We start from the raw sequence: 14,097 nt of genomic DNA on the forward strand, positions 1-14,097 counted from the left end.
CCATGCATCCAAATCTGTGAACATCAGACACAAAGGTATTGATCTGTGCTCCACTCCAGCAGAAGAGACCTCTTCCACCTTAGAGGACATGACCTTGACCTTTGGCACCGTGGGTCCCGTGACCCTAACTCCTGGAGCTTGGTGGACACCACGCACACTATCCTCCTAGCCGCGTACATGGAGCTGTCCCTATTGCAGACTATCGGGGTGGACTCGGAGTGGGTCATACAAGGTGGGGTGCTCCTTCGTCCTACCACTGAGGAAGACCCTGGAGTTGGCATGTGGGCCCCACTGGGCAGCTTCCTCAGTTCCTCCGTCGACTCTTGCTCCTACTCTGTGGCTAAGGGGTAGGGAGTGTTCACCCGCTGGCACTTGGCACTGCCGCCCCTCTTAGGGAGGTCCTTCTCCTTCAGCCTCACCATCCTGGACTGGGACTGGGCCTCTTGTTCCTCCAGAGACGTGATGGAGTCCTGACCCACTCTGAGAGGCTGCAGCATCCCTGGCCTCATTCAGCTATGACGTTCTATAGAGTCGGGAGGACCTCTATGGCCATGCTGGCGATCAATTTCACTATTCTCCAGCACATGACATCAAGCTTCGCCTTGTTCTCCTGTGTTCATTCAAAAGAGAGTGAAGAATTTGTTTGTGAGGCTGTGATGTGAGGTGTTCAATGATGCTTAATGAAGATAATCGTTTAGATTCACTGTTCAATGAACAGACATTCAACACAAGCAATGACTGGTATGCCTGGTAAGTCTGGTTGACAGGTGAACTTACAGGGTCTCTCATGGCGTCACGGATCACCCTCCACTGCCTTATAAGAGAAACAAGTGAACATTATCAGTTGTTTGGTTTTGGCTCAGACTTGTTGTACTGTGTATGGCAGGGTGTGCTATTGAAACATCAGGAGCAGAGATACAGTAGAGTGCATAATACTTACTTATCAGGGATACCCTTCCCTTGTTGGTGTGCGAGAGAGCACCACTCCCCTTCAGACCTTCCCCCTCCAGCAGCTTGATCACTGCTGCTCTGTCCTCATATTCATCAGGAGACTTTGTTCTCCTGATGAGCAGAAATATAGAGTTTGATTCAATATAATAATTATTCACAAATGACCAAACTACTTATATTTTCATGCTGTACACACAAGTGCAATGTTCACGTCTTTATCATTGGCTGTGACTGGATGTTAATGTAATGAAATAAATGTTTTTCAAACAAGTCTTCAAGTAATAAATCTGGACTTAACTGAGAGAAGTAATGTAACAACAGAAAACCCCCTCACCTGCATCAGTGTTGGTGCTCTTCTCAGCCGAGGCCCTCTTACCACTGCAGGCCTAGCTTGGCAGTTACTATGCTAAGGTTTGGCAAGGAAATGTGGCTATATATTGTTAATAGCAAAGCATAACTTAATATTATTAATCTGACTCCAAGTCATTTAATCAACACTATGTGCAAAGAATTGTTGAGTTTGTGCCGATTAGTGCAAGAATGGTCAAATAGGATGAATTGAATGAGGCCACATACCAGGACAAAGACAGATAATCTGTCTCTAAACATTCTATACCCTGACTTCCAACCACAGTATTTAAATTAGAGCGTCTTGCAAAGGAACCAATCAGACCTCCATCCTAGTCATATGACACCTCAGCTTCAACACATTGTCACAGTGATCAAAGTCATTTGGCCCATCGGGGGAAGGGATCTCAGAATTGAAGCTCCCCCCTTCACCACCAGTCTTCCTCTTGACCTGCAACACAACAGAGTTCAGATCTCACACTATGGTCAACTTGTTAAAGTAGCTTTAGACTGGATCAGCCAGAAGGAGGCAGCAATGGGCTTGTTCTATAAATGTTAGGATCAGGCCTCTGACAGCACACACAATCTAATGTAAAGCAGAGGTACATCACACGATCTGACCCAACCCCAGAGGTTAAGAGTTACAAGGATGCAGGAAGGGATCAGTTTTCGTCATCTTACCTTGCCACTCTTGTCCTTCCTCTCCTTCTTGGGCAAAGCCACTGGCTTCTCCTTCCACCTTTTTCTCCTGAGGTCCATCCTTCAATACCTGAATGATACACATATTTAAATCTTTAAAGTTTCCTCTTTATCAGGTCATGTTATTGAAAGTAGCCTATTACGTCAATCAATCAATTGGTTATTTAATCATCAAATCGACTCATCGATCCAGTTATATTTAACCTTCCTGTAGTGTTCATTGCTACCCTGCCACTCATGGTGTTCGCGGCCAATTTTGGCCGGTCTGTTTTAACTGCTATTATTTTAACACAAAAACCATAAATCATTACCAAATTTTGTTTAAAGACCTTTTTAAGGTGAAACCATGTATGCTGTGTGACAATGCTGTGTAGCATTTGTCTCCAACTAGAAGTAAACATGAGTAACTGCAGTGAATATAGAAAGAACAGACACTGAAAATGTATTTCTCAATGAAAATTTATTGTAAAAACACAAACAAATTCAAAACAGAGACCATATGAACATAACATTTACATAAACAGTCCTCTGTGAGTGTGTGTGTGTGTGTGTGTGTGTGTGTGTGTGTGTGTATGTGTGCGTGTGTGTGTGTGTGTATGTGTGTGTGTGTGTGTGTGTGTGTGTGTGTGTGTGTATTTACGCACATGAATGGCAATGTACGATCAGGTTGGAGTGTGTATGGCAAACGTAGGCATGGCATTTTTGGCATGTATGGCTGGTTTTAATGTCTCTAGGGGCACAGAGCTTGCACCTCTTCCTTTTCTGTCCTTTTCCCTGTTCGGGGGGAATCGCTGGGAGACGACTTGGGGAGTGGTCAGCGGAGCAGCTGGGTGCTGCACACTCGTACACGCCTGTACTCTACTGTGTGACCCACTGTCCCGCACTGTCTGACCAGGCTCTGGGTCATGAGAAGCGGAGGGAGGAGTAGACGGTTGGCGGTGCGGACTCTGGATGAATGTTAGCCTTCTGCTGTCCGAGGCTGCCCTGTGACAGAACTGTGTACACCAGATGCAAGACACAACAACACCAACATACTCAAGTTAGCCCCCAGAGGAAACGTTCTCAACGAAGGATAAGGGTGTTCGAAACAATGTCATTAAGAGAAGACTCTCACCTCTCTTGGGTTTGGGCTTGGGGATAGGTATAAAAAAAAAGGAGAAGGAGAAGTTTTTGGAGAACATTGGGCATAGGGTTGAGTAGAAAGATGTATATACACAGTGTGTGAATTCTTGTGGAAACAATGGTGGTTATGCTAATCATCAGAAATAGAACTCAGGAATGACACCATTCGTCATTGCATTCCATGCATCACAATGAGCCCATCCTCCGATGTCTACCTCCACCAGCCTCCCCTGGTGTAAGTATTAGTATTGATTACATAGAGATCCACAATGCAGATGTCCCCCTGCGTCCATGTGACCTGGTATTGGTAGCTGCCAGAATCTGATTGGTTAACGTTGTGGATATCGATGAACAGGCAAGTTTGATTGGTTGATAGAATCAAGTTGGAGAGAGGAGGAACTGTCCCCCAGTGAATAACCCCCATCCTCCTGTCCAACGATCATCTCCACAATGCTGAACTACACACGACAGAGAGAGAGAGAGCGCCCCCTTCTGGTACAGATATAGAACTTCTCCTGGCCAACACAGATGTCCAACATAGCTCTGGGTCGAAACCTGAGGGGAAAAGTCTGATCAGTACGAATGTGGAACTCTAGACCAGCATGCTTGAATTCATCCAAATGAAGCAATTGGTTAGTTTCATGACAATGACATGAAATGGGACCAGAAGGGAGGGCAATGACAATACAAAGCCTTATAAGCTTTTAGACAATATTTCAAACATGTGTAGTACAGGGGAGGCTGGTGGAGGTAGAAATCAGAGGACGGGCTCACCGTAATGCATGGAACGGAATGAGGCATGGCATCAAACACACATGCATTACAATGAGCCTGTCCTCAGATTTCTACCTCCACCAGCCTCCCCCAATGAGTAGTAATATAGGGGGGATTGTATTACTCTCCAGCCTCTCTGTAGGGACTGGGACTACAAAGTATTGTTATAAATCTATAACATTATCAGAGCACACAGTAATGTAGCATATGACCTGACCTATGACTCTTTACTAAACTAAATGCCATTTTCATGTTCCCACATGGAATGACATAGATTGCTACTGTAGCTTGAATGTCCTTCCTTTTGTGTTCTAAACCACATCCTTTATGAATGTTTAAGAAGTTTGGTTATCTTGTTGTCCATACACGCAAACGGTCCCTTCAGACCAAGGTTATATTTCAACTTTGATTCATCCCTTCATATTTATGATCTTTATGATCCTGACTACACTTTTATCAATGCACATGATGTTTTTAAAAAAAAAAATTAAATATGTTTTCAGGGCATTTCTGCTTTATTGAGATAGAGACAGGGATGTAAGACGTGTCAAGGGTCGGAATCGAACCAGAAACCTTGCAATTATGCAGTATGCATCAGTGTGCTATGCCACTAAGCACGCCACACACATGATATTTTTGATGTCTGATACTATAGTTGTCTTGTTGTTGTGTTTTGTCCTGTCCTGTGCAAACTGTTGCATGTTGTTTCTGTGTGCGTGCAGTCCTACCCGCATGCTGTAATTGCCCCTTGTGAGATAAATCAAGTATTTTGAATTTAATTGAATTTAAACAAGATACTTATCTGGGAGGATGTATAGACAGATCAGAGTGAAGAACAAGTAGCCATACATATCTGTCTTCATCAAAGAACAATCTTTTGTTTTCTTCAGTGATCTTTCATTTCCTGGCCCGTTTCAAGTATATGATTGGTGTTCTACAGAACCATGAACAGAATCATGAACCCAACATTGTTAGCAGGTAACCACTGACCTATCACCAAGTGTTCTTAGTTGTTGTTCTCACTTTCTTGCTTTCGATATTGTCCCCCTCATTTGAGGTGTACTTTCCACAATTCAATTGTGTAATGGTTACTACTGGCAGCTTCCTTCCAGCTGGAGGCAAGGAAGGAAGCATGCACAGACACACACACACACACACACACACACACACACACACACACACACACACACACACACACACACACACACACACACACTTCTCTCTCTCCCCATAATTTCCATGAATTCAAGGAAAGACAAATCACATCCTTCCTCTAACAGAGTTCTCCTTACACAGGCTACAGTATAGAGCATGTAGTGCAGGGGAGGCTGGTGGAGGTAGAAATTGGAGGACGGGCTCATTGTAACGCATGGAATGGAATAGGGAATGGTATCAAACACGTGCCATTCCTCAATTCTTTCCATGCATTATTCCGTTCCGTGCATCACAATGAGCCTGTCCTCCACTCTATTAAGCTATTCATGTCCTTAAGGAAATGAAATCTAATAGTAACAACAATGGAGGCTTTCTCATAGACCCACTTACTTCAAAGAGTTCATCAAGGGTTCAATTGGTAACTACCTACAGTGGTAGCAAGGGTGCTTGTTATAATGAATTTATCAAACATCAAGTAATCATTGTCATTCATAGGGAATTATTGTATGGTAAATTAGCAATATACCAATTGATGTGGCCTATGTACATGTAAGTGGCACCGCAAGCCTATATATGATACTCGGTGTCATACATTATTACATGTACAGTAGCATCCATGCCGTACAGTGTGAGATAATGATTTTCATAATATAATAATATAATATATAATATAATATGTTTAGCTGTACCTAAATGTTCAATTGAATGCAATGTGTGTTGTTCGTCCACAGATTTGGTGTGTCTATCAGTCTCTATGTGTAAATGTGTTAAATGTTTTGCCAACATCTGTAAAGTAGTTTCAATAGTTCAACTACGTTTTTACTATCATGCACATCCAAAGTGGAAAGTTCCAAAATTGTAACTGCAATTGCAATACACTTTCTCCCCAGCACAGCAAGGTCAGGTGTTGGGTCCTGGGAAAAACTTTGGGGGATGGTGTACTTGCAATGTAACAACTGTTAACAATTCGTGTGCATTCTGTTTCCTGTTTCCGGAACCCTGATCGGACCGACTGACTGACTGACTGTCGGCGAATGAGATAAACAAAGAACCTGTGACTTTTAAGAAAATTAGAAACACTTGCCAACCTTCTGCGGAAACATGGACACTGGTATGTCATACTTTACTTCTTCTTGTTTCATTCATTGCCACTTGTATAGACAGCAAGTGAGCTCAATCGGCGTTTCGTGGCTGTAGCACAAAGCTAACATTAGCTTGCTAGCATTGCCTGCTGTCATTATCAGATTGCCCATTACACATGGTAGCTAGTGAGCGAATGTAGCTAGCTAGGTTAGCATGACTTACCAGCTAGCTTGCTAAGTCAATAAAGTGGAGCGCAGTGATTGTCAGTCATCAATCTCGAGGAACCACTGCTTGACTGGTTATTCCCATATAAAGAAACTTTTGCTTGTCTCTTTAGGCCCAATTTGGGAAGTTCGGTGGCTACTAGTGACTCTTCCCTTAATTTGAAGCCGTCATACAGAGGCAGGTTGAAGAAGTAAATGTTTGACACATCAGCAATGCATGACATAGCTACAGTGAGGACGTGTCCATAATCATGGACTTCGCTCCTAAAATAATGTTGTAGTTTGATGGCTTGGTGTCACTTGTGACTACTGCCAATAGTAGTACTGGACATGTGTACATAGACCGATCAAACTTGATAGGTGCAGGCATCAGAAAAAGACTGACCGTGATTGAACTACTCGTAAAGTTGCAAGTCACCCTAGCTACACTACCTGTGTTTGGCCCCTTTTCATAGAAAACGAAAGTGACACTGCCAGTCCTTCCCATTCATGCTTTCCCATTCTGTGGTGACCGCGTTGGACTGGGCTCAGCCTATCCCCGCGTGTGTATTGCGACACACACCCCTAATTTCGGTTGGGTATTCTGTAGCACACTGAAAGGAGTTTGGGTACATCGATTACCTCGCCCTAGTGCTCTGTAACGCAGTAGGCCTTAACCACATAGCGTCTGGATCTATTTAGCTTACATTAGGAAAGTGTATTATGATTTCTCCCAGTTGTGTGAGGATAGGGCATGTGAGGTTCGGCATTGCCCAATAAATGGCCAGTGTGTTGTGTCACTGAAAATAACTGCTCTTAGTCTCTTAGCCAATAGGAATTGAGGGAGCGTGCATGATTAAACAATGTTCTTCTGAATGTTTAATTGCTGTACTCAGTTAGATTAAATGTTCTAGTTTCAGATGCATAACATCCATAATTCCTGTCAAATGTTTTAATATCAAGGATCGGATAGGCTCCAACTTGCCATCTAATAGACTAGGTTACAACCATATACAGTGGAACAACAGTTCCATCTCAACACCATGCCACATGTTCAGTTCCTATACAGTCCTCTCAGATTCACTCTGGTGTTCAAGCATGAAGGGGCAAGGAGATCTTTCTGGACTGGGCCCTCATTCCACTAAGCTACAGACTGTCTGTGTGTGTCCCTTCGTGCCAGCTACCCAGTACCTTGTCAAAAAGGGACAATCAATCAAGATTGGTTGATTAGTTGGTTTGTTGATTGATTGATCAATTGTCACTCTCTCCTAGTAAACTCACCTCTCTGTGTTTTGATACCATTCTTCATTCCGTTCCATTACATTGAGCCCGTCCTCCGATTTCTACCTCCCCCAGCCTCCCCTGATGTACCAATATGGAACCATGTAGGCCTACATATAACAGTTTCTGGATTTCAGTAATAACAATTCCATTGACCAGACAGCACTCAGTCTCTCTATGAAGCTAGTTATGTAGTCCTCTCATAAGTCCTTCTCCCCATCTATCTAGTACCTTGTCAGACAGGGACAATCAATCAATATTAATTAAAATATTGTGTCCTAGTAAGCTAACCTGTGTCATTGTCGTCTCCTTTTTCTTCTCCCTCTCCTTCTCCTTCTTCTTCTCTTTCTCCTCCTCTCCTCCTACTTCTTTTTCTTCTTCTTCTTCTTCTTCTGGTCCTTAGGTTTGAGTCAGGAGAAGATTGCCTCATTCGTGAAGCGTTTGCGGGCTGAGCCGAGGTACCTGCTGGCGCAGAACGTGTCCACCTGCATCGACCCTCTGGAGGTGTGTCTGCACAGGCAGACGGTACAGGACACCGTGCACATCTTCCAGCACTCTATCCCCACAGAGGGCAAGCCTGTCACCAACCAGAAAAACTCAGGTAGGGCACACACACCCCCCCCCCCCCCCCCCCCCACACACACACACACACACACACACACACACACATACACACACATACACACACACACACACACACACACACACACACACACACACACACATACATACATACATACACACACACACACACACACACACCCTGGAGAGTGTCACGCGTTGTAGATAGGAAGGCAGACGTGTTTTATGAAAGAAGATGGACAGGCGGATGGACGGGCAGGCGGGCAGACAGACAGACAGACGCAAACGCACATGCACACACACAATTTTGAACTGGTAAATGCTTAAACGATAACAACAGTTATTTAATTCTGCATGTATTCTGATGGCTTTTTCTAACTGTCTTTCAGACGACCGCACAATAGGTCTCTACATCATTAAAAACCTTCGCTTTTTTTAACATGAAAGCCTGAATGCGAGGGCAGGAACAGTTGGACAGCATGGATATCAGACAGGAACAGTTGGTGTCTTTTGATAGGGAAGTGAAGAATTGGGAATAAAAACACTGAAGAATAGAAGAATAAAGAATAAAAGCACAAGAATAAAACTCAAGAATAAAAACACAATTTTATTCCCCAGTACAACTTCAGAGGGTTATGGATATGGTACAGCGGACTCTACACAAAAGTATGAAATAAAACACTGAAGAACAGATGACGGGTCAAACATAAGTCATACATTTATTCCCAATAATTACTTCTATAAATAATGTTTTTAGGGCATTTCTGCTTTATTGGGATAGAGACAGTAGAGATTGACAGGAAGGATGGGAGAGAGAGGAGGGACGACATGCAAGATAGGTCGAGGGTCGAATCGAACCAGGAACCTTGCGATTACATGGCATGCGCATTAGTGTGCTACGCCACCAAGCGCCCCCCCCCAATAATTACTTGTAACAGTTTATGGATATGATTCAGTGGTCTCTGTACAAGTGGTCACATGACCAACTAACACAAGTTAACATTACGTTATATCTGACTCGCAAAAATATCTCATGGTTAATAAAGATTAATAATGATTTGCTCATCCCAGTGTGACAAACACTCGACCATACCGGATCCTAGATTTCATTGATAATACCCAAAATGCTAAGAATAGAATATCAATATCATATATTGCACTACCTGTAAATACTGTTCATTGCACTTTCTGCTATTTTGCACTTCTGGTTAGACGCTAACTGCATTTCGTTGTCTCTGTACTTGTACTCTGCACAATGACAATAAAGTTGAATCTAATCTAATCTAATCTAATCAACAAGTTAACCAGTTTAACAGTTTCAAATAACATATAACTGTAGTAAACAAATGGAAGTTTAACCATCCGTTTAATGCTGTGTGTCAAGGACAACACAGGAGACCACCACACAATAGGCTTAACCCTTGAAACTCAAAAGAAATCTTGCTGTCCTTGTCCTTAAATACCATCCCAACAATAGAACATAGGTGCGAGAGCCAGTTGGCCTATACTAGATACATTAACAATAGCAAAGCAATTGACGGCAGGCAAGGCGCAATTTCTACAGGATGCCCGCCAGTCGTGCTCACACTTTATTTACAATGAAGTAAATAGGCATTCTGGGCTGAGAGAGGGGGGCATTTATCAACATTCACACTTGGAAGATGAGACGGTCGTTGTCTTTGTCTCAGCCACATCCAAACACGTTTAAATCGAATGGCTGGCACCACCAAATCCGTCTACAGAAGCGCAGGTGAACAGGACGCCACCGTTGGTTGGTGTCGGCTCCCTGCTCTCCCTCTAGCCTGATGATGAAGCTCTTTCTCTAGGCCTGCATGCTGACAGATAGGGTCAAAGTTATGAACCCCCCTAACCCACAACCCTAATTACCTAATTATAACCCCCCTAACCCACAACCCTAATTACCTAATTATGAACCCCCCTAACCCACAACCCAGTCTTTAGCTTGAACCCAAGAGCAGAACCGAAGGCAGAAACCCAATACTCATCCCTTCCCCTTTGGGAAGTTAACTAAATAACTTTCAGTCATTCATGATGCCTACCATCGATTAGGCTACCCCCGTTTTACATGTCAGCCCCGCCGCTTGCAGAAAATAACAACAAGGAACATGTGGCTTTGCACATTAAATTGTCAAACAGTTTAGCAACGCATCTGGCCTTAAAGGAGCTGTGAATAAGTCTGTTGGCTAACTGCCACCTCTGGCCTCTGTGGCGAAATTCAGTTCAAAGTTCCCAACAGGGTGATATTTGGTGATCATAAAGAGACCGTTTGTTGCCACCTTTTTGCCATGACAAATTAATGTTCCTGTGGTTAAAAAATAGATAGGAAAATGTATTTTTCTTCAGTTTTTCAGGATTTTCTCTAACCGCTTAATTCCTTATTGTTTAAATGTTAACATCTGTAACACACACACACACACACACACACACACTATTCCCCTACTAAACGACGGTGGTCTATTTCCAGGGAGATGTTGGATCTTCTCCTGCCTCAATGTCATGCGACTTCCCTTCATGAAGAAGTTCAACATCGAAGAGTTTGAGTTCAGTCAGTCCTACCTCTTTTTCTGGGATAAGGTAAGGCCATATCTTCCCTTCCTCTTCCTCATAATGATGTTTTATTTCTTTTCGTTTTATAGCGACAACGCTAACCGGGTAGCATCCCCGGTGTGTGTTTGTTTGTTTGTTTACATTGGTTGTAAACATTGACGGGAGAGAGAGGGTTGTGTGTTGTTGTTGTGTGTCTGTGTCATTGTGCTTGTCTGTACTACGATGCTGGTCATTGTCTGACTAACACCCCCTCTGTGTGGGCCACTCTGTTCACGCAGCAATACTGCCCCGCTGTAGAGTACGTCACAATGACCCCCTGTCCTGCTCTACCTCTCTCCCCCCCTTTCTCTCTATCTCTCTCATCCCTCTTCATCCTCACCTCTGTGTCCCCCCTCTCCTCTCTCGCTCCCTCTCCTGCTCTCTATTTCCCCTCTCTCCCTCCCTCACCTCTCTCCCCCTATCTCTCTCTCTCTCTCATCCTTTCATCCCTCTTCATCCTCACCTCTACCCCCTGACCTCTCTCTCTCTCTCTTTTTCCGTCCACCTCTCTCCCTCTTTCACCTCACCTCCCCCCCCCCAGGTTGAGCGCTGCTACTACTTCCTGCAGGCGTGTGTGGAGACAGCCCAGAGGAAGGAGCCCGTAGACGGACGTCTGGTCCAGTTCCTGCTCTCCAATCCAACCAATGACGGAGGGCAGTGGGACATGTTGGTCAACCTCATTGGTCAGTTTGCTTTGGGGTGGGAGCAGCATTTTGTAGTTGCTCTGTAAAGCACTGTGGGATTGGATGGAATTAGTCAGTTGGAAATGGTCACTGCTGATTTTGATACTCAAAACTAACAGTTCCCAAACCTGGCGTTGCAAAAACCTAGCAGTTCCCAAACTTGGGGTCACAAAAACCTAGCAGTTCCCAAACTTGGGGTCGCAATTACATACAGTGGGGGAAATAATTATTTGATCCCCTGCTGATTTTGTTAGTTTGCCTGATTACAAAGAAATGAGCGGTCTATAATTTTTATGGTACTTTTATTTTAACAAATAGAGACAGAATATCAACAAAGAAGTCCAGAAAAAACACATTATATAAAGTTATAAATTCATTTGCATTTGATCGAAGGAAATAAGTATTTGATCCCCTACAAACCAGCAAAAAATTCTGGCTCATACAGACCGGTTATATGCCCATGAGGCACACAGATTACTCCTGTCACTTTAAGAAAGTACTCCTAATCTCTGCTTGTTATGGGTATAAAAGACACCTGTCAATAGAATCAATCTCTTCCATTCCAACCTCTCCACCACCATGGGCAAGACCAAAGAACATTCAAAGGACATCAGGGTAAGAGTTGTAGACCTGCACAAGGCTGGAATGGGCTACAAGACCATCAGCAAGAAGGTTGGTGAGAAGGAGACAACTGTTGGTGCAATTATTAGAAAATGGAAGAAATACAAAATAACCATCAATCGCCCTCGGCCTGGAGATCCATGCAAGATCTCGCCTCGTGGGGTAAGGATGATCATGAGAAGGGTGAGGGATCAGCCCAGAACTACACGGGAGGAGCTTGCTAATGATATTAAGGCAGCTGGGACCACAGTCACCAAGAAAACCATTGGTAACACACTACACCGTAACAGATTGAAATCCTGCAGTGCCCACAAGGTCCCCCTGCTCAAGAAGGCACATGTACAGGCCCATCTGAAGTTTGCCAATGAACACTTAAATGATTCAGAGAAGGCTTGGGAGAAGGTGATGTGGTCAGATGAGACCAAAATTGAACTCTTTGGCATAAATTCGACTCTTCGTGTTTGGAGGGAGAGAAATGCTGAATGCTACAATCCCAAGAACACCATCCCCACCGTCAAACACGGAGGTGGAAACATTATGCTTTGGGGTTGTTTCTCTGCTAAGGGTACAGGACGACTTCACTGCATTGAGGGGCCAATGGACGGGGCCATGTACCGTAAGATCTTGGACGAGAACCTCCTTCCCTCAGCCAGAGCACTGAGGATGAGTCGTGGATGGGTCTTCCAGCATGACAATGACCCAAAACATACGGCCAAGGCAACAAAGGAGTGGCTCAAGAAGAAGCACACTAAGGTCATGGAGTGGCCTAGCTAGTCTCCAGACCTTAATCCTATCGAAAATTTGTGGAGGGAGCTGAAGCTTCGAGTTGCCAAGCAAAAGCCTTGAAACCTTCAGGATTTGGAGAGGATCTGTAAAGAGGAGTGGACCAAAATCCCTCCTGAGATGTGTGCAAACCTGGTGACCAACTACAAGAAACGTCTGACTTCTGTGCTTGCCAACAAGGGTTTCTCCACCAAGTACTAAGTCATGTTTTGCTTGGGGATCAAATACTTATTTCCTTCGATCAAATGCAAATTAATTTATAACTTTATATAATATGTTTTTTTGGACTTTTTTTTTAATATTCTGTGTCTATTTGTTAAAATAAAAGTACCATAAAAATTATAGACCGCTCATTTCTTTGTAATCGGGCAAACTAACAAAATCAGCAGGGGATCAAATAATTATTTCCCCCACTGTATGTGAAACGTGATGTGATCTGATGTCGAATTAGGCCCCAGCCACACCAAACTGTGCCCTTTGTTATTAATTAGCCAATGGTTTCTTTATGGGAGTTATTTGTTGACGGACAACAGACATGACAAGGGTTTGACATTACAATACGTTTTGGCAGGTTTTTTTTACAGTTTGAAGGAGTTTAACTTTTTGTGACAGTCTGTTTGTCCGTGTGGCCTATTATAAATAAGGTTTTATATTGAGTTGCTAGGTTGCATTGTTCAGTTGCTAGGTTGTTTCAAAAGTCCCGCCCTCATTTCATGGATGAAATCGGATAGTGATTTCATACCGATACGTTTTTATCAGTTTTCTGATAGTTTGTTCAGGGCCTTAGGCACACTCTTTCCCCACAAATGTTTCAATGAGTCGGATTACAAAACGAGTCAGATTAGATTACGAGTCGGATTAAATTCTTACTGTTGCCGCCTTCCCTGATCCACAGAAAAGTACGGAGTTATCCCAAAGAAATGCTTCCCAGAGTCCCACAGCTCCGAAGCATCACGGAGAATGAATGACATCCTCAATCACAAGGTGGGTTCACGTTCTTTGAACACGTTGGTTAGTACGTTCAGCGGTTCTAAATCTCATTTGTATAGAACTACAATAACAAAACATCTCATTTGTATAGAACTATAATAACAAAACATCTCATGTTTATAGAACTATAATAGCTTGGTGGTCCCTAAGAAAAGCAGCATAAAGTGACATATCAAGTTATTTCAACCTTCCGTTGAGGAGAAACGTGAGGTCTG

The 14,097-nt window shown here is 43.5% G+C and overlaps 1 protein-coding gene across 1 annotated transcript in view; it reads left to right on the top strand.

The window, feature by feature from the left end:
- The first annotated feature begins 6,016 nt into the window (after positions 1 to 6,016).
- The window catches only part of LOC310823237 (bleomycin hydrolase-like), a 23,987-nt gene continuing 15,906 nt past the window's right edge, over positions 6,017 to 14,097 (top strand). Inside the window, exons 1-5 of the mRNA XM_083696028.1 lie at positions 6,017 to 6,160; positions 8,020 to 8,217; positions 10,684 to 10,793; positions 11,347 to 11,488; positions 13,788 to 13,876. Coding sequence (XP_083552154.1) covers positions 6,151 to 6,160; positions 8,020 to 8,217; positions 10,684 to 10,793; positions 11,347 to 11,488; positions 13,788 to 13,876 — 549 coding nt within the window. The 5' untranslated portion in view covers positions 6,017 to 6,150. The remainder of the gene's footprint in view (positions 6,161 to 8,019; positions 8,218 to 10,683; positions 10,794 to 11,346; positions 11,489 to 13,787; positions 13,877 to 14,097) is intronic.

The sequence above is a fragment of the Argentina silus genome (genome assembly GCF_951799395.1).
Source record: "Argentina silus genome assembly, chromosome: X".
Taxonomy (NCBI): domain Eukaryota; kingdom Metazoa; phylum Chordata; class Actinopteri; order Argentiniformes; family Argentinidae; genus Argentina; species Argentina silus.